The sequence below is a fragment of the Corylus avellana genome, chromosome ca9 (genome assembly GCF_901000735.1).
Source record: "Corylus avellana chromosome ca9, CavTom2PMs-1.0".
NCBI lineage: Eukaryota > Viridiplantae > Streptophyta > Magnoliopsida > Fagales > Betulaceae > Corylus > Corylus avellana.
Genome location: NC_081549.1, coordinates 3,427,557 through 3,452,333, shown reverse-complemented (window position 1 = coordinate 3,452,333; position 24,777 = coordinate 3,427,557). Strand labels below are relative to the sequence as shown.

The window sequence follows — 24,777 nt, the reverse complement described above, 5'->3', positions numbered from 1 at the left end:
ATATATATTAGTTTTAGAGTGTATATATTGCAAGATCTAGATCGTTGGAAGAAAAAGTGTACAAGTTGAGAGAGAGAGAGAGCGAGAGGAAATAACATAAAGAAACAAAACAAAACAAAATAAAACAAAACAAAAACAAAATATAGGGAGGAGAGTAGGGAGTTTGTTGCAGCATGTTTTTCTTGTAAATTAGACCATTGTGAATGCTCGGTGTCTTTAATTAAAGTGAAGTTGAGGGACGAGGATCCCCTTAAATTAATTTCACTCATTGCGGCCAAAATCACAAATACAGATTTATAGGAAAAACCAGTTTTTGCATAAAAATATTTTCTAAATCAAAGAATAAATTTTCATTTTATTTTGGAGAATTACTTCACTTATGTACCCCTGATAATGTGTCATAGTATTTACAATGTTAACCTCAAATGATCAAAATGAAGGGTCAAAATTGGGCACGTCAAATAATTGTCTTCCCTTCATCCATTAGTGAAGATTACGCTTATAATTAATACCTCTAGGACTCGTTCCTTGGCTAGCACAATGGATAATGGGTGCTGAAAATGGCCACAAGTATTGCTAAGAGAAACATACAGAACAAAAGCGTGTGAGAGGAAGAAAGCAGAGAAAGATCAGAGAAGGAGATCTTGCTGAAATATATATAATAGATAATGTGTTGAGTAAATCCAATGAATGCGTGTTGGAAATTAATAATACCACACTCATATATAATTATTTTCATTCCAAACACATTACACGACGAACTTAGTACGTACAATCACTCTTAATTACTTATTTTATATAAACTTGCATATATATATATATATATATATATAAACACCAAAACCAAAGAAAACAAATTAATACGAACAATACATGTAGAACTCTTAAGGTTCTTACTTTTATTCTTGGAAACAACCATACGTGGTCTAGAAACCATGCATGTGAGTTTAGCTAATTAAGTAGATGGTATATATAAACAGCTAACAAATTATATATAAATTAATTAGTACCTTTTCCCTCATGTTGATTTTCATGCTGATCATCAATTCTTAGCTTTGTCAAATGAGTGAGGGAAGATTGCGGACCAAGTCTGAAGGGCAGTTAGAGCAAGTCCCAATAATACGCCCAAGAAAGCAAGGATAGTCCAGGGGCTGCTGAAATGATCGTGAAAGAATTGAGCCATATAGGTCATACAATTGTTATTGTAGTAGCTCTGAATCTTGAACTTTACATCCTTATAAGCTTCGGTGTTAGGCACCAGGTCAGTGCCTATCTCATTGAAGAGGTCAGCCACTTCTTGATCACTGCCGAGCAAGTTGTACAGCACTTGTACCTTCCTCATATCTTTGACGTCGTTGACTTCATCAATGAGTGAATCTAGGAAGGATATATAAGAGCTGATGCCGAAGTCGTTCTCGAAATCCAGACACATTTCATAAGCTATCAAGTTCATGAACTTGGGGCCCGTTGAGTCGTCTACTGTAATCGGAGGAAGTGAAAGGAATCCGGGGTAGAAATTGAATCGTCTACTAAAACTTATGCTCCTCAAGCAACTTTCTTTGCCGCGTTTCAAATGGATTCCTGCTGCTTTAAGCTCCTGCACATTCCGATATGATTGCCAATCTGGGTCCTCTTGACGTGTGTTTCTACATGGCCATATTCCACGTGTCTTTCCAAAGGATGGGACGACTTTCGAGGATCGCAGAGGAGTCGGACCCAAGAGTGTTGTTCTCATAAGGTCGAGAAGATGGGTGGGCTCTGTTATTGGTACTTCTCTTTCTATTGGTTCCGGCTGTGAATCATGAGAGCTTTCTCCTTCGTCAACATTTTGTTGCGGCTCCGTTTGCTGATAAGTAACATTTCGAATGAAACTTTCAATCGATTTTCTCAACTCCTCTTCCTTCCCGCTCAAGCTCATCAATAACTTGAGGAGACGGTAAGGAACTTGATTCTCCAACAAGAACAAATCTTGATGAGCGAAGGCTACGCTGTCGGTTTTTATGTTCAACTCTTTGAACTGGTCATTTGTAGCGCATAATATGTATTGTAGTATTGCGCAGCCGTCCACGAACAATATCCAGGCGAGTGCCTCATCATCATACTTCTCTATCACCTCCTCCTCGAAGAATTCCCTCAGTTGCTTGATTTTCTTCTCAACCTCGTACAAAAGATTTATACTCTTCCCGCAACCTTGGACGAACTCATATGCCAATCTAAGCTTGTACTTCTCTCCTAGCTGGTACTTTGGCTTGCCATGATGGATAGGACCAATTGATGCCACTCTTGGCTCAAAGTACTTAACGAAATGCTTGTGATCTCGCAGCAAGAATATAACCTTCTGTATTTTTGCTGGTGGCCTTCCACCAAGGGCTTCCACCTTTCTTTCTTGGTCTCCTTCGTCCATAAAATTTCTAAACCTTTCCTCCCTGGTAATGGCAGGCCGGTTGCGGCTGCTGCTTCCTTCACAAGCTTTGCTTCTAACAACCTTCCTCGAGTGCAGCTCGTCAATAGAAACAATATGCTCCATTCTGGTCGTAGCAAGTTTGCACCCAACAAGGGAATTAAATCTGGTTATATGGCTCTCCTCCCATTTACTTCATATATACTATGGAAACTCTTAACTATAGCATGGGAAACAAAGGACAGTTGCTTTTATTTATTCGAATTTTAAAGTTTGGAATTAAGTATAGACACTTTTATTGGTAACGAGTTTATGCATCTTATTTTATCCACCGACAAAGATTGGTATCAAGTAAAACGTAGTTTCATGGAACTGTCTTTGCTTTTATCCTAATGCAGTAATATAGACCTAGTATAAGTGGCATCATCTTTTCCCAGAAAAGGAGAAAAGAGTATTGAACGATTCGTCATGCTTTGAGTCCAACAAAAAGAATTACATATAACTCGTGGTCCATCCAACCAAAGATGGGAGGAAAAAGGAGGGTTCCAATGGTTGCAGAATGACTACAAGAAATCCTCCCATTTGATAGACACTAATTCGTGAATGCTAAACCTGAGGTTCAAGAATTCTGGCGAAGAACAGCCTATGACAGTTAATAAGCTGAAAATTGTATACAGCCATAAGCCACGAAAAGAAGGGCCAGGAGCTCACCTATTCAAAGTTAAAGCAAATAAATAAAATAGACAGGCAGATTCCATTGTCCTAACAGCATTACCAGAATAGACAAAGAATAAATTGATATGACTAGCTTTGGGAAAGTTCTCGGCTGCGCTTAGCAGCAGCAATAACCGCATTCATCAAAGTTCCACGGAATCCGCCTTTCTCCAACTCATGAATACCAGCAATTGTAGTCCCACCAGGTGATGCAACATCATCTTTAAGCTTACCTGGATGCTCCCCAGTTTTGGTGACCATCGATGCTGCTCCTAATACCTGCAAAAAGAGACAGAAAATTCACTTACCCCACAAGCAAAGGACACACAGCTAATGTTTAGAGAGGGGCATATACAAGTAAAAGCCAGCAAATCTACTCTACTTAGCGCCTTCCCCTCGCCACTCCCTCCACCCCCAAAAATAAATTATATATGAATGAATAAATGAAATCCTTTATTCTAGATGCTTGAACATTTCATAATAGTATAATACGCACTTGCAATAATTACGTCATATACTGCCTTTTCTTTTTTCCTATTCTAAGCAGTCTGTGAAATCCAGTTGTTCTAGTAGACAATTCTTTTTTGAGTAAATGTAGTCTTGCAGACTTATGTTACTGATTTGGTTACACATCAAATTCTGAATAATTCTTTATAGTATATTTGAAAACTTAGTATTCTGCAGTTCATGAAAGGTAGTAACAGTGTAACAAATGTAAGATACTTCAAGTGAGCACGCATAAGCTACTCCTGGTCACAAATTTAAGAGTATGCCATATATTTTATGACATTCTTCAACGTTCTTTTCTCTATGTTATCAGACTATCAGTTTGAAATTTTCTTGAGAGCTTCTAATGCATTTGACACCATCCTACATATTACTTTAACAACCTTGTCCTCAATATTAATTTGACAAAAATTGTCTGTCATTGCAATGATTAAATCTTGAGTTTGGATTTTCTGCTGCCAAAAATATATGTTTTATTTCTGGCAGACTGACAGTAGTATTTGCTCTAAGGAAATCAGAAATCCATACTTGACTTCCAGTTAAGAGCTGTCACAGTTACTACTCTATTGTTAATATCCAATTCTCTATATATTTGGGTGATTTCGGGAGCTTAAAATTATCCTGCCAAGAGATAAATCAACTCCTAGTTCCTGTAACAGAATCAGCAAATTACATGACTAATTGAATAAGAACATAATACTGGTATAAATGTACTTACAGTTTGAGAAGCTAGACCCAGTGCAAGTGCTCGTGGTAGACCTGCAGCCACTCCTCCATCAGCCAAAGCTTCTATAGCTAAGTATATAAATGCTGGGCCACTACCACTGAACATTTTCAGGAAAAAGAATCTATGTTATAAGTTGCAGTCAGCTAATCTCTGTCTCTGCAAATACAGATACATAATTTGTGCTTGATGAACCCAAGAACCTTTTTAAATAAAAATGGCTAAAACTATTGAATATATGTTTTGTGTGCCAAGGTAGTAATCAGTATGGCTCTTATGCATTCACAGATGCCATATACCTCAGACCAGTGATTGCATCAAACAATTTCTCATCGGCTCTCCACAACTTGCCAACTGATCCAAATAATTTAGCTATTAGGTCTCCATCTTCTTCTGTCGCAGATCCTCCCAAGCTCATAACTACCAAATGCAAGCAGATTAGAGACCCTTACCATTTTGATATTTTTTCACAAAGTAGATGCAAAAGAAGGTAATGCAAACAAGAACTACAAGATTTGAAGAGTAGAAAGATACATGTGACAGAGGAAATGATGTTCTTATGACCATTTTCAACCTCTTGATAAAAATGTGCAAGAAAAATTTTGTGGTGCGTGAGTTTAGGTCAATAGCTTTATCTCTATTCAGGATACGAAAGGTGATACATAGGACTGGTGGAGAATTTGCAGTTTTGAGAGGAAAATCTCACCACCATGAGATTAGTGTGGTTTGGGAGGCAGTCCCACTTTATATTATGTCGACAGCTTGGTAGAGGAGAAATAATGGTACATTTACTGATACAGAGCTAAGTGGAACCTTGCTAATTTCTTTTCTGTACAATTCTTGTATGACTAGTTGTGGATTCTGAGATTTTACTACTTTTGTCATCGGCTAAGAGATTCAGTGTTTTTATTTAGCCTTTCCTCAACCTTTTTCTTGTCTTTTTTTCATTCATGCTGTTACTAAGACCACATGTTGCACCAACATATTTTGTCACCCTATGCAAAGAAAAGATTTGAACTCTCCATCTCGGGAAATTAACAGGGGAAAGGCATAGCTTGCCCTCATAATCTTTGAAAGATAACTTGTACATGAGAAACTAATGCCCTCATATTTGAAAGGGACACAAAACTTGGCCTTCTAACTAATTAGAATGAACTATAAGAATCGACCTCGTATAGCAAATATCAGTCATAATATATATATATATATTCATTACTCTCAATAGGCCAAGAATGAGTAAATATTATATCCCCCTGCTCACACATAAACTTTTAAGAACAGATGATATTCACAAATGCACCCATCGTGATGACTTCCAGGCCATAAACTTCAACACTAACAACTCCATACACATTTTAAACAGGGAAAAATAAAATTCGCTATGAAGGTAGTATATGAATTTGCTATCAGTATAATCAATTTCCCACATTTGTCATATTGGGCCCCTCACAAAATGCATTGCTATCTTTTGTAAATGATTTACAGGAGGCAGAATTATAGCTTAAAATCCAAAGGAAGGATAATAAAAGAACAGGGTAAAATCTGACAACCCAGCAAACTTGCCGGAGCATTGGGTATTGAGTAACCTTAAACAAAAGCCAGGAAAAAAAATGGCAACTTGGTAAAAAAAAAGAAGTATGATAAATTTTGCATGATGGAGGATGAAAATTATATATTAAACAAAAAAAAAAAATACCACTTGCTGCCTCGCCTACAGATGATGGAGTATTTGGCATTATCCTAATAAATCGGCTTTGACCAGCCCATTCCTGGATGAAACAGATCACATCAATGAAGTATGTAGAGTTTGAAAATTAAGAACTCAAATGCATAGTAAAAGAGTGAATTTTTTTATGGAGTAAGAAGAACTCTGTTTCACAAACCTCCAGATCTTTCAATTTGACTCCAGCAGCAATCGAAACCAGAAGCTTCTTTTCCGAAAGCAGTGGCTTCAATCGCAAGACCGCATCTTTGACTGCAACAACAGAAAAATGTGGAAACGATTATGCAATGAAGAATCTCACAACAACAGCATCCACGAAATTATTATCCATAAACGTCTAAATTTGGCTTTGATTCCTATTACTAAGAATTTTCATGAAATTATACCAACTTGAGGTTTCACGGAGAAGATGACCACATCACTGTCTTGAACCACCTGTCAGCATGAGAAAATAGGAATCGAATTCCAGTTTAAGAGGAGAAAAAAAAAAAAACGAAAAAGAGAGAGCGGAGGGGAGGGATGATACGTCGTCGTTGCGGGGGAGGACGGTGACGCCGAAGGACTCGAAGGCGTTGCGGCGGCCGGGGCTGGAGTGGGACGTACGGATACGGGAAGGAGGCAAGACACCGGATCGGACGACTCCTCTGGCGATGCTCTCCGCCATTTTTCCCGCTCCGATAAACCCTAGCTTGTATGTCTCGCTCGGAATGGGAGCCATTTCCATTGTACGACGTCGTCGGCAGCACCACGACTTCAGAGAGTAGTGAGGAGGGAATTGTTCCTTTGAAATGCCCCTTTTGGTAGACCTGTTTCTTCTTCAAAAGGTTCCGAATTCTCCAATGACCCAGGCTGAATGGATTAGTGGGTCCTTTGGTTTGGACCCAACAAAAAAAAAAAAAAAGAGATTCAAACGATTTAGGGCTCTCTAATCTCTTTGATAAAGAGTAAGTTATCTTCGATAAAATAGGATTAGCATCATTAGGTTGTTGAGTTTATTTGAATTTCTTGTTGCTGATTTTATCTTCATCTCAAAGCGAGTATTAATCTTATTCTTCACATTCATTTAACGTTGGCTAACTTTATATATTTTAAGTGATTTTTTCTATGAATCACTTAAAATATATCAAGTTGTCTGGTGTGATAAATGAAACAAATTAAATGTACACACATTCATACTCTCAGACTTGCACGTTTTTTGAGTAAAAAATATCATTAAATTTTGGATAGGTTACTATTGAATTTTGAATTTAATAGTAATTTTCACTATTACGTCATCAGTTTCTTATGAATAAGTGTGAAGAGTAACAATACTCTTTTGTTCAAGACAATTTGAAGTGTAATTCCAAATTCTCATGCAACTTATGTAGCAGAATCCAACTGTCATTGAATTTTTCTTTTTCTTTTTTTAAATAAACAAAGGCTAATTCAATAATTAATAGGCATTACCGCATTATTCCAGCGATATAAAGGCTTTAATCCTAAGATAACCAAATTTGTGTTTTTTTTTTTTTTTTTTTTAAGCAACTACTATACTATACGAAGGCTTGACCACGTGCATGGGGTCACTTCTTGTCGTGGATCTGGCACGGCTAATATGGAGCAAAATATCAAGCCCTTCAAAGATATTCGTCAGTGAAGATGCATGCAAGAAGTTTCATTATTGCCATGCACCCTGTAAATTACCTCCAACTAAAATGCCTCTTATTCAAAATTGCACAATTGTGGAGAGCTTAAGGAGAGATAGGATAAAGGATTATGCTTAGCTATGTAGTCGAGTCGAGTCAAGTTTTGCATTTTCGAACTCGACTCCAAACTTTGAGCTTTTGTTCAAACTCAGCAAAGATTTTGAGTTTTAACTCTATCATGTACTCAATTGACTCAAACTTGATAATTTTTTTTTAAAAAAAATAATAATAATAATAATAATCTCGGTTGAAATTAATTTTTTAAATCAATTCTCTACTTCTTAACCAAAAAAATAATTTAATGGTTCAAATAAGACAATAATTTATTTACAATTTGTTATCCACCATAGATAACATCGGGGTGTGGGGCATGAATGACAAAAGGCAATGACAACCCTTTTATGAGTAACTTTACACACTTACGTTCTCACTCTTATTCTCACACTTTCAAGTATGACTTTTTAAAAAATTATCATTAAATTTAAAATAAATTACTATTGAATTTTGATACAATATTAATTTTAAAAGTTATGTTAGGGAGTGTTACGTTACACACATAATGGAGGCAAAACTATTAGGGGCAGGGTAAAGAAGCTATCTTAGATAAAAGCTCTTTTTGTGTTGTTTTCCTGCATTTCCTGAACAACCAAAGGGAGGGATGGGCAGAAGGGTTCGGAAAGGCCAAGCGCTTCACGTGATTTAATATATCGGCTTTTTTGCTTTTGTCATTTTAATTAATATCTTTGACTTTCGTCTTTTTCTCTCCAAGCATTTGGACTCACTCTCATCTCTAAAACATAATTATTAATATTGTAAATCACTCTCATCTTTTTTTCTTTTTTTCTTTTTAGTCTAATCACTCTCATCTCTTGTTTGTCTATTATGCTTTCCACAAAGCATATGAAGCAATGCTATGTTATACTCTGTTTTGGCAAATTGAAACAGAGGAGAATTAGGCCCAGGCAAATTCACCACCTATCGACCGATAGTCGACTGACTTCTACCGACACCGATTAACCAATGAGCGGTAGGCGACACATTTTTTTGTTCTTTCGACAAATTCGGTTCGGTAGACGAAATAAAATTTGTTAACCGAACCGACTTTATCGACAGCCTACCGACCGACTTCATCAATAATTTTTAATTTTACTACCTAACGACTTCCCAGATATGCGGTAGTTTCAACTACCACATAGAAACATTTTGTTCAAAACAAATTTTGATTAGGACGCCTCTTGCTTCGTCACCAATGACGTATCTAAATTCATTGCACAAGGCATGAAATTTTTTTCAACTTTGATGCCACGTTGCAAGGAAAGGAAAGGCATCGCAGTTGGTGGGTAATCAAATTTTCCATCAAGGGCCCACGACAATAGACTTTGGCTCGAATGAAATTTTGGTCAAAAATGAATGTAGCATTATCTGATTCGAAATTACCGTGATGCTTCCCGATTTAGCCCTCTTCCCATTGTGACATATATATATAGCAGGCGGCTCTGGTAAATAGATCGAACCTGAAATCGATAGAGAGAGATGGCAGAATTGTTCATTAAGCAAGCGGAGAATTATGCAGAGGGTCGGCCAAGCTACCCTCCGGAATTGTTTGAATTCATTGCTTCCAAGACACCCTTTCGAGACCTTGTGTGGGACGTCGGCACTGGAAACGGTCAGGCTGCTCGATCAGTGAGTTTTATGCTTCCTTTTTCCTCTTAGGTTCGCTAATTTTTAATTGTATTGATAGGATATTATAATATTAATTAAATAGTTTACTTACTTATTTTTTTTATTTTTTATTTTTATTTGTTTTTTGAGATAAGCCCAATCTGCCCTGAGAAATTTTTTATCAACCTTTGTATGATAAAAAAAGTAATAGGGAAAAATATAAAATGACTCCCCAAATTATTAGTCATTTGTAATTTAGTTTTTTAATGTTTAAAATGTAATAAAGTAACACTCCAAACTATCAATCAGTTACAATTTAACTACTCTAGTTCGTTTTGTTGAGATTAAGTTACTAAAATGGCGCCGTTTTTAGAAAAAAAGAAAATCAAATTAAAAAAAAAAAAGCCCACTAAACATTGTGTTTTGCTTTCAAAAAAATCCCTTGCACGACAACCATATCAGACTTCCGTCCATACTCCATACTGTTTCTCACTTCTTCTTCTTCGTCTTCTTCGCTTCGTCTTCTTCATTACTTTACAATGATTTACTTGCTCGAACCGACCGTGGAAGCCCCTGTTCTTGAGTGCCTAGTGCGACTGTGAGAGCCACCACCATTGGAATAGTCTTGTGGCACATGCTGCAGCCTCACATCATCTGGGAAAGCAAGTTAAGAACAGCCTTATGCTAGAGAACCTTGCAATCCATTCGCATGGAATCCGACAGGTAAATACAGATCAATTTCCATTTTCCTTCTTGAAACAGATTCATATCTATGTATTCATGTAATATACCTTACTTCAACGCATATTCATTAATTTGTTTGATTTGCTGCAGATTGGAACACCTGGGATGGATGGAACAGAGGGGGTGACCCAATGTCCAGTATTGCCTGGGAATACCTTCAAATACGAGTTTAAAGTTGATAGGGTAGGTGTTAGAGCCCCTGCAATTGGCTCTGTTTTTCCATTTTTGTTTGTTCCTTTGAATGTCACAGTTTCTGTCTTTTTTTTCTCAATCTATGTTTTGGTTATGGGCAGCCTGGAACTTACCTGTACCACGCGCACTATGGAATGCAAAGAGAAGCAAGGCTTTATGGATCAATCCGTGTATCAGTTGCTGGTGGAAAGATAGAATCATTTGCGTATGATTAGTCAGCACCATAAGCATCTTTATATTTTGTCGTGGGTTCCTGACGAAGAAGACGAAGTGAGAAACAATATGACGGAAGTCTGATATGGTTGTCATGGAAGGGATTTTTTTGAAAGCAAAACGGCAACGTTTAGTGGGCTTTTTAAATTTTTTTTTTTTTTTTTTCAAAAATGCCATTTTAGTAACTTAACCTCAACAAAACAACGTTGTTCTGCATTTTTCATCCATTTCGATGGTACTACTAACGGAGTGACCAAATTGCAACTGGTTGGTAGTTTGGAAAACTATTTTATTACATTTTGAACATTGAAGGATTAAATTGCAAATGACTAATAATTTGAGAAGCTATTTTATATTTTTCCCAAAGTAATATATGCATTTACCAATTCGACGTCTCTTTTCTATAAAATTGGAATCCGTGAAGTAAATCCCTCCATCTATAAAACCTTCGTATATAATAACCATTTGCATTTTGTGGACTTTGTGTTAAACTCAACTTGATTTGCAGCTAGCTGGGATGTACAAGAATGTGATAGCCACAGATACAAGCCCAAAACAGCTCTCATTAGCGCCAAGGCTACCCAATATAAGATACCAGCAAACCCCTCCCACCATGTCTATAGCCGAGCTCGAAAGCAATGTTGCAGCTGAATCAAGCATCGATGTTGTGACTGTTGCTGCGGCTCTCCACTGGTTCGACCTCCCTAACTTCTACCAACAAGTGAAATGGGTACTCAAAAAGCCCCATGGTGTCATTGTTGCATGGACCTACTTCACCACACAAGTCAATGGCTCGGTCGACGCAGTCCTGCAACGCTTTTACAGCACCGTCGAACCCTATTTTGAGCCGGCAATTAAATTAGTATGGGACAAGTATAGCAGCATCCATTTTCCATTTGAGCCGGTGGATGGACTTGATCACACTGGGCCATTTCTGTTTGCGACTGAAAAATTGATGGATTTAAATCTTTATTTTACCTACTTAAAATCATGGTCAGGGTATCAAACCGCGAAGGCGAAGGGTGTGGAGCTTTTGAGCGATGATGTGATTGATGAATTTAAGCGTGCTTGGAGTACCGAAGATGGACAAGACCAGAAGGCTGTCAAGTTTCAAATTTCTTTGAGGATTGGACGAGTGGGGAAAGATATAAAACCAAAAGACTAGCTGGGATATATAGAACATCTCCAACAATAACAATAAGAGTTATTTTAGCTGCTAAAAAACTATTCTATTTTATTTTACCTACTCATTTTTCAATATAAATTTCAGCAGTTAACAAGTTATTGTCTTTAGGGTTAAATACTATTCTAGTACTTGTGGTTTGCACCAAAATCAAATAGTCACTCGTGTTTCCAAAAATATCACAAATAGTAACTGTGGTAAGCTAATAAACCCACTTGGTACCTTTGTCAAGATTTCATTAAGTTTTTTAATGAAACGCCACATCACCTTTACAGGTAAGCGCCACGTGGTGTGGTACCTGAATTTTTGGGTACCATGTCATATTTATATATACATTTTTTAAAAAAAATTTCAAAAAAAAAAAAAAAAAAACCTTGGGGTGGCCTAACCACCCCTAGGCCAAACGGGGTGGCCAACCACCCCAGACCGGCCGTTTGGGGGTGGCCGAACTACCCTCTTGGGCCCTCGGGGTTGTTCGGCTACCGGCCCCCAGACAGTTGGCCTGGGGGTGGCCAAACACGGTGGCCGGCCACCCTAGCATTTTTTTATATATATGCACCTAAAAACCCAAGTACCACGCCATGCAGTGCCCACGTATAAGAGTGATGTAGCGTTCCATTAAAAAACTTAGCGGAATCTTGACAGATGTATCAAGTTAATTGGTTTATTGACTTATCACAGGTGCCATTTGTGATATTTTTGAAAACTTAGGTAGCTATTTGATTTTAGTGTAAACCACATATACTAGAATAGTATTTAACAATTCTCTTTAAATAATATGTTTTTTTTTTTTTTAATAAATAGAAAGAGAAAGAGGGGAAAAATAGAAGATAGAAAGGATGAGAGAAAATTAAAAAAAAAAAAAAAAAATCCTACTAGTTGCTACAATAAAAAAAATTAATTTTAAATGGTCTGCCGGAAGATAAAAACAACACATAATAGTTAAATTTAACTTAAAAACTTGTTTGAAGACCCTACTGAATATGCTCACAACTGTGGCTCATTTAATTTCTAGAAAATTCAACCAAAACCATCTTGTTTCAAAGGATTGATAGATTTATCTCCTTGGTCCATAATTTTGTAAGCAATATATTCGTTCCAAAAGGATTCTCCATTTCAAAAGAATTGAAAAAATTATTTTGCCCTCATAAATTATACAAATTATTTTACAACTTATTTTTACTTAACCGTTCCTCTTCAAATTATTTTACAATCTTATCTTTACTTAACCTTTCCTCTTCTTCATTTCAAAGAAAATGGAGAGGATCCATTCCATATCAGTTGTGTTGTGTTGTGTTGTGTCTATCACATTGCCATTCCTATTCAACTCCGGGTTCCTTTATGATGTAATCAGGAACTTGGCGTGGACGTAGTAGTGCTTACGAACGCTCTTGCTTCGTCACCCATGACGTGTTATATTAATTCTTCGTTAACTGTTGAGGACAGACCACGTCAGAGCTGCCCCTTCCAATAATGAAAACCGGACAAAAAAACTACGTTGTCTGTAAAAACTACGCAACACGAAAACATTAGTGAAGAATATCCGTAATGCAAAAGTTATTTATTGTGTGGTACTGTGGCTATGGTGTTGGAGAAAAGTATGAGCTAGTTCAAAAGAAAAGGCAGTGATTAGGCGAGAAGGGAAGAACATTTTGGTAAATCGATTTGCGCACGTCTCTATGAGCTGAAAAGTCAAAAGCGTCGCCATTTGGCTCTCTCCCATTTCTTCTCCGACATCGATTACCAGCCACCTTTGTCATTATTTCCGGTGTTTAAATTCAACTTGATTTTCAGCTAGCTGGGATCTACAAGAATGTGATAGCCACAGATACAAGTCCAAAACAGCTCTCATTAGCGCCAAGGCTACCCAATATAAGATACAAACAAACCCCTCCCACCATATCTATAGCCGAGCTCGAAAGCAATGTTGCAGCTGAATCAAGCATCGATGTTGTGACTGTTGCTATGGCTCTCCACTGGTTCGACCTCCCTAACTTCTACCAACAAGTGAAATGGGTACTCAAAAAGCCCCATGGTGTCGTTGCTGCATGGACCTACTTCTCCACACAAGTCAATGGCTCGGTCGACGAAGTCCTGCGCTGCTTTTACAGCACCGTCGAACCCTATTTTGAGCCGGCAACTAAATTAGCAGCGGACAAGTATAGGAGCACCCATTTTCCATTTGAGCCGGTGGATGGACTTGATCACACTGGGCCATTTCTGTTTGTGACTGAAAAATTGATGGATTTAGATCTTTATTTTACCTACTTATGATCATGGTCAGGGTATCAAACGGCGAGGGAGAAGGGTGTGGAGCTTTTGAGCGATGATGTGATTGATGAATTTAAGCGTGCTTGTAGTACCGACGATGGACAAGACCAGAAGGCTGTCAAGTTTCAAATATTTTTGAGGATTGGACGAGTGGGGAAAGATATAAAACCAAAAGACTAGCTAGGATATATAGAAGCATTCCTAGCTGGTTCATCGTCATTTTTTTACATTTAAGGATCTAAACTACTTTTTGCTTTCTTATATCAAAATATATATCAATAACTTCTCTTAATCATTCTCTATACCATTAAAATATTTATTTTTTTAATTATATTATATATATGAGAGGAAAGAGAATCATGAGAGGAGAGAGTAGAGAAGCGAGAGAAATGTTTTTTTTTTTGCTTTTTTAATTTTTTTATTTTAATAATCATAACAATTGCAATAGTGGAACCCTATACTTTGGGTTTCACTATAGTGATCCTGATGGTTGAGGCTCATTTAGAGAGTTTACTGTGAGACTTTTTTGCGATTTTTTGGACGTATTTCCTACACATAGGGAACATACTTTCTTATATAGGGAGTCTGCTGGGAATACTCTAGAGTTAAAGAGTTATTTTAGCTACTAAAAAACTCTTTTATTTTATTTTACCTACTCATTTTTCAATACAAATTTCAGCAATTAACAAATTTTAAAAGGTTTGCTGGAGGATGAAAACAGCACAAAATAACTAAATTTAACTTAAAAACTTGTTTGAAGGCCCTGCTGAAGATGCTCACAACTGTGGCTCATTTTCTAGAAAATTCAACCAAAACCATCTTGTTTCAAAGGATTGATGGATTTGTCTCCTTGGTCAATAATTTTGTAAGCAATATATCAGCTCCAAAAGGCCAGATTCTCTCAATTTAAAAGGAAAGGAAGAGGAACCAGTTAGGCAAAAATAAGAGGGAAAAATAGTTTTTTTTTTTTAATTAAAAAGACTATTTTGCCCTCATAAATTATACAAATTATTTTACAATCTTATTTTTACCTAACCGGTTCCTCTTCTCCATTTCAAAGGAAATGGAGAGGATCCCATTCCATATAAGTTGTGTTGTGTCTATCACATTGCCATTTTATTCAACTCCGGGCCCCTTTACGATGTAATCAGGAACTTGGCGTGGACATAGTGCATAAAATGGACACATGTCATTTTTATAGACTGAGTTGAAGGAAGTTCCTCCAACCCTGGAGGAAAACTATGTCCTACAACTCAGTTTATAAAAATAACATGTATCATTTGAACATGTGAGATATATATATTTTTTAATAGTAGGAACAAAGTTGGAATAAATAATATTAAAAACTCATGTGCATATCACATGTTATTAAAAAACGGACAAAGTTTTCCTCCAAACTAGGTTTGAGGAATTTCCTTTAACTTAGTCTATAAAAGTGACATGTGTTCATTTTTTTTAATAACATGTGAGATGCACATGAGTTTTTAATAAAATTTATTTCAACTTTATCCATGCTATTAAAAAAATATGTACATCTCACATGTTCATAGACACATGACACTTTTATATACTAGGTTGAAAGAAATTCCTCCAAACAGGGTTGGAGAAAAACGTTGTCCTTAAAAAACTGAACACATGTCATTTTTATGAGTCATGCAATGCGGCTGCCAAATTAAGGTAGCCTAGCGTCGGCCAGAAATTAAAAAATAATAATAATAAAAAATTCTGTTACTTTTTCTTGTTAACTAAATTTCAATGAGTTAATATTTAGGTTCTAATGCCTCAAAACTTGTTTTTAGATGTAAAACTAAAATCTAAGGGTAGAAAGTTAATCTTTTAGGGATGGTATTACCTAAAAGGTAAAAGGGATTCGATCATCCTAAATTTAGTTATAATGCCTCAATTTTTGTGCTAATGCTTCAAATTTAGTGCTAATACCTCAAATTTAAATTCACCTTAAAACATCTTTTTTCTTCAACTAAAAAAAACAAAAAATGACGCTTGGCTGATAATTTGGACAGTCAAAAATATGTACTCTATTTTTATAGGGTGAATTGAAAGAATTTGTTTCAACCAATTTAAAAGAAAACCCCGTCCATACTCTTGTTAATTGTTGAGGACAGACAAGCGGCCTCTTCCAATAATGAAAACCGGACAAAAAAGTACGTTGTCTGTAAAAACTACGCAACACGAAAACTTTAGTGGACAATATCCGTAATGCAAAAGTTATTTTTGTATAGTGGGAAGTACCTCACTCCTCACATATTGTGCGGTACTGTGGCTTTGGTGTTGGAGAAAAGTATGAGCTAGTTCAAAAGAAAAGGCAGTGATTAGGTGAGATGGGAAGAATATTTTGGTAAAACGATTTGCGCACGTCTTTATGAGCTGAAAAGTCAAAAGCGTCCCCATTTGGGTCTCTCCCATTTCTTCTCCGACATCGATTACCAGCCACCATTGTCATCATCTCCGGTGTGTTTGTCAAAGAGAGAAGTGTACCAGATTTAATTGACGTGGGAAATATATATATATATATATATATATATGAAAAAAAAATTAAAAATTGTTTTGAAGTGTGTTTTTTATTTAAATAGTAATAAAAAGTGATTGATGTGATATAAAAAGTAAGAATGTTAAAATTAATTTTGAGAGAAATAATAGACTTTTTTTTTTCAAGTTCTTTGCAAAACACACACAGATGCAATTGTTTAGGGTAAATTATGAGAGTTACCCTGCATGTGACTTGTGAGTTGTGGCAGAATCATATATTTCTACGTACACTCTATTGCAATGCCGAGAAATCGTCCGTTATAAGATTCACCTGCCAGCTGCAAGATTTTCTGATTGTAGAAAACTTGTGAGCTAGGGCTCCCACTGCCCGGCCATACCAATCCAATCACATTTTTATATTATCTCAAATTTTTAAAATTACTATTGAATTTGAGATAATTATTATTAAATTTTGATTTATTAATAATTTTAAATGTTACATTACATTTAAAAAAATTAATAATTTTAAATGTTACATTACATTTAAAAAAATTATAATCCTCCTTATGTCATTGTTCCGTCTAGGTGAGTCATGAGTAATTGTGTTCGGAAAACTGAGAAAGTATATGAGCTATGAGATTTACTAGTTCAAAAAAAAAAAAAAAAAAAGACAATGATTAGGCGGAGAAGGAAAGGACATTTTGGTAAATCAATTTGTGCACTTCTATATTTTAGATTTTTTTTTCCTATATATTTTAAATTAAGTGTTTTTTAAATCGCAATGTCAAACGCCTTACATTTTGCTATATCTTTTAAAAATACAGATTATTCTTATAAAATCACAATCTCAAACGCACCCTTAATCTTATTCTTCACATTCACTTAACATGGGCTAACTTTATATATTTCAAGTGATTTTTTCTATGAGCCACTTAAAATATATCAAGTCGGCTGGTGTGATAAATGAAAGAAATGTACACACATTCCCACTCTCATATTTGCACGTTTTTTGAGTGAAAAATATCATTAAATTTTAGATAAATTACTATTGAATTTTGCATTTAATAGTAATTTTTACTATCACGTCAACAAAAGTGTACTTAAAAGTGTAAAAATGAGAGTGTGTGTAGCGTTTCTTATGAATGAGTGTGAAGAGCAGCATTACTCTTTTGTTCAAGACAATTTGAAGTGTAATTCTAAATTCTCATGCAACTGATGTTGCAGAATCCAACCGCCACTAAATTTTTCTTTTTCTTTTATAAAGAAATAAAGGCTAATTCAATGGCTTATAAGCACTACCACATTATTCGAGTGATATAAAGGCTTTAATCCTAAGATAACCAAATTTTATTTATTTTTTTTTTTTTTTCTCTCTAAGCAACTACTATACCATACGAAGGCTTGACCACATGTGCATGGGGTCACTTCTTGTTGTGGATCTGGCACGGTTAATATGGAGCAAAATATCAAGCCCATGTTAAAAATTTTAATATTAACAATTAATAGTTTAACCCTATCGAGCACTCCATTGGCTCAAACTCAATAATATTTTTTTTTTAAAAAAAAAAAAAAAAAGAAAAAAAAAATCTCGCTTGCAGTTAATTTTTTAAATAAATTCTCTATTTCTTAACACAAAAAAAAATAAAATAAAATAAAATAAAATTATGGTTAAAATAAGATAATAATTTATTTACAATTTGTTATCCACCATAGTCCATAGATAAATACGAGGCGTGGGCATGGATGACAAAAAGCAAGGACAACCCTTTTATGCGTAACGTTATATACTCACTTTCTCATTTTTATTCTCACACTTTTAAAGGTGACTGTTTAAAAAATTATCATTGAATTTGAGATAAATTATTATTTAATTTTGATCCAATATTAATTTTTAAAGTTATGTCAAAGAGCATGAAATGAAAGTATGTGTAACGTTACACACAAAATGGAGCCAGAAACTATTATGGGTAGGCCAAGGGTCATGGCCTATACCACATGAAAAGCACCTAAGTAAGGTGATATTTTTTTTTATTTAATATTTGCCCTTGAGAACGAAAGAGAAATTAAATGTGATATGCACGTTCACATTGGTATGGTGCCGATAAGCATGCGGGATTAATGGTGCGTTTGAAATTGCGATTTCGTAAGAATAATCTGTGTTTTTAAAAGATATCGCAAAATGTAAGGTGTTTGACATTACAATTTAAAAAGCACTTAATCTAAAATAGAAAGAAAAAAAAATCTGCTATTTGTATAAGCATGTTAGGAAGTGCTATTTGAAAATGCGCGAATTTAAACCAAAATTACGATTTCGTACAATAAATATTTGATAAAAAGTAGCGATTTAAAAACACAATTTTTAAAATCGCACTTATTGAAACCACAATTCCAAATGGACCTTAAATATCTTGCATTCATAAGTTTTACGACTCTTTGTTGTGATAAATATAATATATATATATATATATATATATATATATATATATATATATATATATATATATATTTTTTTTTTAAAAAAAAAGCTATCTTAGGCTCCGTTTGTTTCGCCGTAAAATGATTTACGAAAAATATTTTCCGTATTTTTGAGTATTTGGTGCGACATAAAATAATAGTTCATGGAAAATATTTTTCTTTTGACTGAAAATTCTTCTTTAATTTTCGAAAAATAGTTTACGGAACAATTTTTCGACTTTGAGCATCTCATTCTCAAATCGACGGAACTTACCATGATTCGCCTAAGACCCCGCTGGGACTTTATCGGGACCTGCTCGGGACCCGCCCAGGATTTCACCAGGACTCACCCACGACCCGCCCGGGAACCGCCTGGGACCTGACCGGACTTGCCCGAGACCCACTCAGACCTGCTCGGGATCCGCCCAGAACTGACTAGACCTACCTGGGACCTGCCCGAGACTCTCCGGGACTTGGCCGATAGTTGAGTTTATTTTGGTTTGTTGTTGCTAATTAATTACAACATTTTGTTCAAAACAAATTTTGATTAGGATGCCTCATCTTCGTCACCCATGACGTATCTAAATTCATTACATAAGGCATGAAATTTTTTTCAACTTCAACGCGACATTGCAAAACGCACCGCCCTTCGTGGGTAATCAAAGTTTCCCCACAACAAAAGGCATTGGCTGGAAGGAAATTTTGTAAAAAATGATTGTAGCATTATCTGATTCGAAATTACCGTGATGCTTCCCGACTTGGCCCTCTTTTCTTCCCATAAAGTTGTGACATATATATAGCAGGCGGCTCCGGTCTGGTTCACAAGTGCTATATATCTTCACAAGTTAAATAGATCAAACCTGAAAATGAGAGAGAGGGAGAGAGTCTGAGAGAGATGGCAGAATTGTTCATTAAGCAGGCGGGGAATTATGCAAAGGGTCGGCCAAGTTACCCTCCAGAATTGTTTGAATTCATTGCTTCCAAGACACCCTCTCATGACCTTGCGTGAGACCCCGGCACCGAAAACGGTCAGGCTGCTCGATCGGTGAGTTTCATGCTTCCTTTTTCCTCTTAAGTTTGCTAATTTTTAGTTGTATTGATTGGATATTAGAATATTAATTAAATAGTTTAATTACTTATTTTTATTGATTTATTTTTTTGAATCTGACCTGACTCCTGAGAAATTTTTTTGATCAACGTTTGTATGATAAAGAAAGTAATATATGCATTTACCAATATGACATCTCTTTTCTATAAAATTGGAATCCGTGAAGTAAATGCCCCCATCTATAAAACCTTCGTATATAAGTATATAACCATTTGCATTCTAACCATTCTAACCATTTGCATTTTTTGGACTTTGTGTTAAATTCAACTTGATTTTCAGCTAGCTGGGATGTACAAGAATGTGGTAGCCACAGATACAAGCCCAAAACAACTCTCATTAGCGCCAAGGCTACGAAATATAAGATACCAACAAACCCCTCCCACCATGTCTATAGCCGAGCTCATAAGCAATGTTGCAGCTGAATCAAGCATCGATGTTGTGACTGTTGCTGTGGCTCTCCACTGGTTCGACCTCCCTAACTTCTACCAACAAGTGAAATGGGTACTCAAAAAGTCCCATGGTGTCATTGCTGCATGGACCTACTTCACCACACAAGTCAATGGCTCGGTCGACGCAGTCCTGCAATGCTTTTACAGCACCGTCGAACCCTATTTTGAGCCGGCAATTAAATTAGCAGGGGACAAGTATAGGAGCATCCATTTTCCATTTGAGCCGGTGGACGGACTTGATCACACTGTGCCATTTCTGTTTGTGACTGAAAAATTGATGGATTTAGATCTTTATTTTACCTTCTTAAGATCATGGTCAAGGTATCAAACGGAGAGGGAGAAGGGTGTAGAGCTTCTGAGCGATGATGTGATTGATGAATTTAAGCGTGCTTGGAGTACTGAAGATGGAAAAAACCAAAAGGTTGTCAAGTTTTAAATTTCTTTGAGGATTGGACGAGTGGGGAAAGATATGAAACCAAAAGACTAGCTAGGATATATAGAACATCTCCAACAATAAGAGATATTTTAGGCTTTTAGCTGCTCAGAAACTCTTTTATTTTATTTTACCTATTCATTTTTTCAATACAAATTTCAGCGGTCGACAAGTTATTCTCTTTAAATAATATATATATTTTTTAATAAATAGAAAGAGAATGAGGGAAGAAAGATGACAGAAAATAATTAAAAAAATCCTACAAGTTGCTACCGAAAAAACACATAATAGCTAAATTTAACTTAAAAACTTGTTTGAAGCCCTGCTGAAGATGCTCTCAACTGTGGCTCATTTTCTAGAAAATTCAACCAAAACCATCTTGTTTCAAAGGATTGATGGATCTATCTCCTTGGTCAATAATTTTGTAAGCAAGGGAATCATTTAGGCAATAATAAGAGGGCAAAATGGTCGTTTTATTTTGCATTCATAAATTGTACAGACTATTTTGCCCTCTTATTTTTACCTAACCAGTTCCTCTCAATTTCTATATCGGTGCGTTTGGTAAACGCTTTTGGTTCAATACTATTCATCTCACTTTTTTTTTTTTTTTTAACATTCCATTGCTTTTTACATCACATCAATCACTTTTTATTACTATTCAAATAAAAAAATCACTAAAAAACAAAAAAATTTTCATTTTTTCATGCCAAGCATATTTACTTTTTCACTTTTTCACAAAAAACATTCTTACTTCTTTTTATATCAACCAATTTTTGCTACCCTATCTAATCAACACCAAACTTGTGTAGTATCTATCACATTTCCATTTTATTCCAACTCCGGGCCCCTTTATAATGTAATCAGGAACTTGGCGTGGATGTAGTGCTTACGAAGCCTCTTTCTTCCACTACAAAAAAATTGTTATTTTCTGACGTGGCAAACAGTACATGATTTTTGCCACGTCAGCATTTTTTGATGCGCCAAATTGACGCGTCAGAACACTATATATATATATATATATATATATCGTACGTTAGATTTTTTTTTTTTTTTAGAATAGTTTCCTGATGTGCCATGTGTCACATGTCAGGAATTCCTGACGTGCGACACATGGCACGTCAGAAATCCCCTCGATACCTGATATTATCATATCATAAAAAAATGGGCGGGATTTTAAAATTTTTCCCTCTTCTTTTTTCCCTCAACTTTTTCACTCTTCTTATATATTCTTTCCCTCTTCATTTATTTTCCCCACACTTTCTCTCTCTCTTCTCTCAATCTCCCTTCTCTGCACACTACACGGCAGCTCCCTCTAGATCTAGAGGGAAAAAATGAAAGCAGCAGATCGAAGAAGAAAGAAGAAAGAAGAAAAAGAAAAGGAGATGAAAAGAAGAAAAAGAAGAAGAAAAGGAGAAGAGAAGCTGGCCAGCAGTGTGCAGATCTAGAAGAAAAAGAGGGAGGCAGTGTGAAGATTTGTTGCCATGCAGGGAGCTGCCGTGCAGTGTGAAGATTTTTTAACTTACCCATGGGTAAGTTAAAAAAAAATTTAAAAAAAAAATTTTTTTTTTAAAAAAAAAAAAAAAAGAAGAAGAAGAAGAGAAGATAAGAAGATTTTTGGGTTTTTGAAGATTTGTTGGGTTTGATATTTGGGTTTTTGCTTTTTTGAAGATTTTTTTGGTTTGGGTTTTGGGTTTGAGTTTTTGAAAATGGAGATCAAAAAGAAGAGAGAGAGTGAGAAAATGGAGAAAAGGGAGAGCTGGCCGGCCGGAGATAAAAAAGAAGAGAGAGAAAGAGAAAAGAAGAGAGGTGTAGATCAAAAATTCCTAAAATCAAAAACCTAAATATTTGGGTTTTTGAAATCTTCTTCTCTGCACCATTAATGGTGCTTGATTTTCGTTTCTCTGCGCCACGAGAGGTGCAGAGACTCGTGGTGTAGAGAAATTCTTAAAAAAATAATAATTTAATTGAAAATTAATTTAAATTAATACATTTTTTAATTGAAAAAAAAAAATTCAGAAAAAATTTTAAAAAAATTCTACATTTTCTGACGTTCTATCCACTAACGCGTCAGGAAATTTTTTTTCTTGTCACCTATATTTCTAACAATCTACATACGTTAGAAACGACACGTCAAAAAAAATTTTCTGACGCGTCGGACACCATAAAACGTCAGAAGTCTCCAGTAAAAAAAAAATTGTTTTTTTTTTTAAGTGTTCGTCACTCATGAATAGAAATGAAAACCAGACAAAAAAGTAGGTTGTCTGTAAAAACTACGCAACACGAAAACATTAGTGAAGAAAACAATTGTTTTGATAAATATCCGTAATGCAAAAGTTATTTTTGTATATTACAGGGCTTTGGTGTTGGAGAAAGTATCGAAAGAAAAGACAGTGGTGATTAGGCGAGAAGGGAAGAACATTTTGGTAAATCGATTTGCCCACGTCTCTATGAGCTGAAAAGCCAAAAGCGTGCCCATTTGGGTCTCTCCCATAACCATTTCTTCTCCGACATCAATTACCAGCCGCCCTTGTCATTATTTCTATGAAAGTTACCATGTGACTTTTGAGTCTTGGCAGAATCATACAGTCTACTCGGAAATTGTCCATTATAAGATTCTGCCAGCTGCAAGATTTTCTGATTGTAGAAAACTTGCGAGCTAGGGCTTCCACTGCCCGGGCAAACCAATCCAATTATAAGGATTGTATTGTATGTGCGTCTGTGACGTTTTCATGTGGCTTGATCTTTTGCACTAGCTCGTATGGAATTCTTGTTGACAAGTATGGGCATAGAGCTATATATGTATATGATGGTGGAAGTTAGATTAATGCAAAACTAATTTCTAGCTAGTGTCAAGGGGTGTAAGCGAGCTAATACAACTCGACAGTTCACTCGAAACAAGCTCGGTTAAGCTTGACTCAACTCGAGATCGACACTGTACAAGCTCGCTTGTTACTGTTGAAACTCGCTCGATTAGTTAGTGATACATACCCGGTTTGTTCGATCAAACTCGACGGGGACTCGTGAGCTCGACTCGTTTAAGACTCGAACCGGTTCATTAGCATGATTCATTAGCTCATTCATATATATATATATATATATTACAAAAAAATAGTTATATATATTTAAATATGTATATTAGTAATTAAATAATATATGTTATATGAATTATTTAATATTCATGTGTATGTATTAGTTGACATATTAACTAGTTAGTTCATAAATTAACATATTATCTAGTTAATTAATATATATATATTAAGTAAATATAATTAAGTGCATGTTACTCAATACTTCTACGTATATTACTTATTTTATTATATATGTGTGTTATATATTAGTATTAACATACTAATTACTAGTAACTAGTTAATTAATAAACTAACATATTAACTAAGTTAATATATATTAAATTACTAACTTAGAATAATTAACTATAGGTTATTTTGACAAACAAAAAAATTATATGTTACTTAATATTTGTATGAGCATTATATATATGAATATATAATATACATACTTGTTAATTAATATATACTAACTTAGTATTACTATTGAGTTAAGTGTTAGATCACTTGATTTAAAGATTATGTGAATTGTAATTAGAAAAAAAAATTATGTGAATTATTATATCATATGATCATATATATCACAAATTAAGTGATTAATATTAGAATCAACAATGTGTTTGTTTAGAGATATATGCTCTTGTTATGTTTAGAGTATTATGCTCTAAATATCATTATAATTTAGATGTTATATCATATGAATTATCATCCGAATTTAGTCACATTATCATATGGTCTACCATTATAATTTATAAGATTATA

General features: G+C 35.2%; 4 protein-coding genes and 2 pseudogenes across 4 annotated transcripts; 4 read left to right on the top strand and 2 right to left on the bottom strand.

Moving 5' to 3' along the window:
- Positions 1–1,042: 1,042 nt before the first annotated feature.
- On the bottom strand, positions 1,043–2,527 carry LOC132191736 (UPF0481 protein At3g47200-like). Its single transcript, XM_059606826.1, has 2 exons — positions 1,537–2,527; positions 1,043–1,476 (listed from the first exon to the last, which is right to left on the bottom strand). The coding sequence occupies exons 1-2, from the start codon at positions 2,525–2,527 to the stop codon at positions 1,043–1,045; spliced, it is 1,425 nt and encodes a 474-aa protein (XP_059462809.1).
- A 483-nt stretch (positions 2,528–3,010) lies between these two features.
- On the bottom strand, positions 3,011–6,881 carry LOC132191808 (pyrroline-5-carboxylate reductase). Its single transcript, XM_059606912.1, has 7 exons — positions 6,596–6,881; positions 6,456–6,504; positions 6,230–6,321; positions 6,043–6,115; positions 4,646–4,766; positions 4,341–4,446; positions 3,011–3,394 (listed from the first exon to the last, which is right to left on the bottom strand). The coding sequence occupies exons 1-7, from the start codon at positions 6,791–6,793 to the stop codon at positions 3,206–3,208; spliced, it is 828 nt and encodes a 275-aa protein (XP_059462895.1). The 5' UTR covers positions 6,794–6,881; the 3' UTR covers positions 3,011–3,205.
- Positions 6,882–9,287: 2,406 nt separating this feature from the next.
- On the top strand, positions 9,288–11,825 carry LOC132161860 (uncharacterized). Its single transcript, XM_059572065.1, has 2 exons — positions 9,288–9,437; positions 11,074–11,825. Exons 1-2 carry the CDS (start codon positions 9,288–9,290, stop codon positions 11,728–11,730), a joined length of 807 nt encoding a protein of 268 aa, XP_059428048.1. The 3' UTR covers positions 11,731–11,825.
- Positions 9,880–10,655, top strand: LOC132191305 (L-ascorbate oxidase-like). The gene is made up of 3 exons (XM_059606254.1): positions 9,880–10,139; positions 10,251–10,343; positions 10,454–10,655. Exons 1-3 carry the CDS (start codon positions 10,098–10,100, stop codon positions 10,565–10,567), a joined length of 249 nt encoding a protein of 82 aa, XP_059462237.1. The 5' UTR covers positions 9,880–10,097; the 3' UTR covers positions 10,568–10,655.
- Positions 11,826–13,004: 1,179 nt separating the features above from the next.
- Positions 13,005–14,207, top strand: LOC132191735 (uncharacterized; annotated as a pseudogene).
- Positions 14,208–19,788: 5,581 nt separating this feature from the next.
- On the top strand, positions 19,789–21,004 carry LOC132191731 (uncharacterized; annotated as a pseudogene).
- Positions 21,005–24,777: the final 3,773 nt, after the last annotated feature.

What these genes read in the sequence shown, in the direction of transcription:
- LOC132191736 (XM_059606826.1), bottom strand. Translation starts at nt 2,527, where the DNA reads ATGGAGCATATTGTTTCTATTGACGAGCTGCACTCGAGGAAGGTTGTT. An exon ending in AAGTTGCTTGAGGAGCATAA is followed by an intron (nt 1,477 to 1,536) that starts GTTTTAGTAGAC and finishes CGATTACAGTAG; the next exon opens with ACGACTCAACGGGCCCCAAG.
- LOC132161860 (XM_059572065.1), top strand. Translation starts at nt 9,288, where the DNA reads ATGGCAGAATTGTTCATTAAGCAAGCGGAGAATTATGCAGAGGGTCGG. An exon ending in ACGGTCAGGCTGCTCGATCA is followed by an intron (nt 9,438 to 11,073) that starts GTGAGTTTTATG and finishes CTTGATTTGCAG; the next exon opens with CTAGCTGGGATGTACAAGAA.
- LOC132191305 (XM_059606254.1), top strand. Translation starts at nt 10,098, where the DNA reads ATGCTAGAGAACCTTGCAATCCATTCGCATGGAATCCGACAG. An exon ending in ATTCGCATGGAATCCGACAG is followed by an intron (nt 10,140 to 10,250) that starts GTAAATACAGAT and finishes GATTTGCTGCAG; the next exon opens with ATTGGAACACCTGGGATGGA. An exon ending in ACGAGTTTAAAGTTGATAGG is followed by an intron (nt 10,344 to 10,453) that starts GTAGGTGTTAGA and finishes GGTTATGGGCAG; the next exon opens with CCTGGAACTTACCTGTACCA.
- LOC132191808 (XM_059606912.1), bottom strand. Translation starts at nt 6,793, where the DNA reads ATGGAAATGGCTCCCATTCCGAGCGAGACATACAAGCTAGGGTTTATC. An exon ending in TCAAATTGAAAGATCTGGAG is followed by an intron (nt 6,116 to 6,229) that starts GTTTGTGAAACA and finishes TGTTTCATCCAG; the next exon opens with GAATGGGCTGGTCAAAGCCG. An exon ending in GATGCAATCACTGGTCTGAG is followed by an intron (nt 4,447 to 4,645) that starts GTATATGGCATC and finishes GAAAATGTTCAG; the next exon opens with TGGTAGTGGCCCAGCATTTA.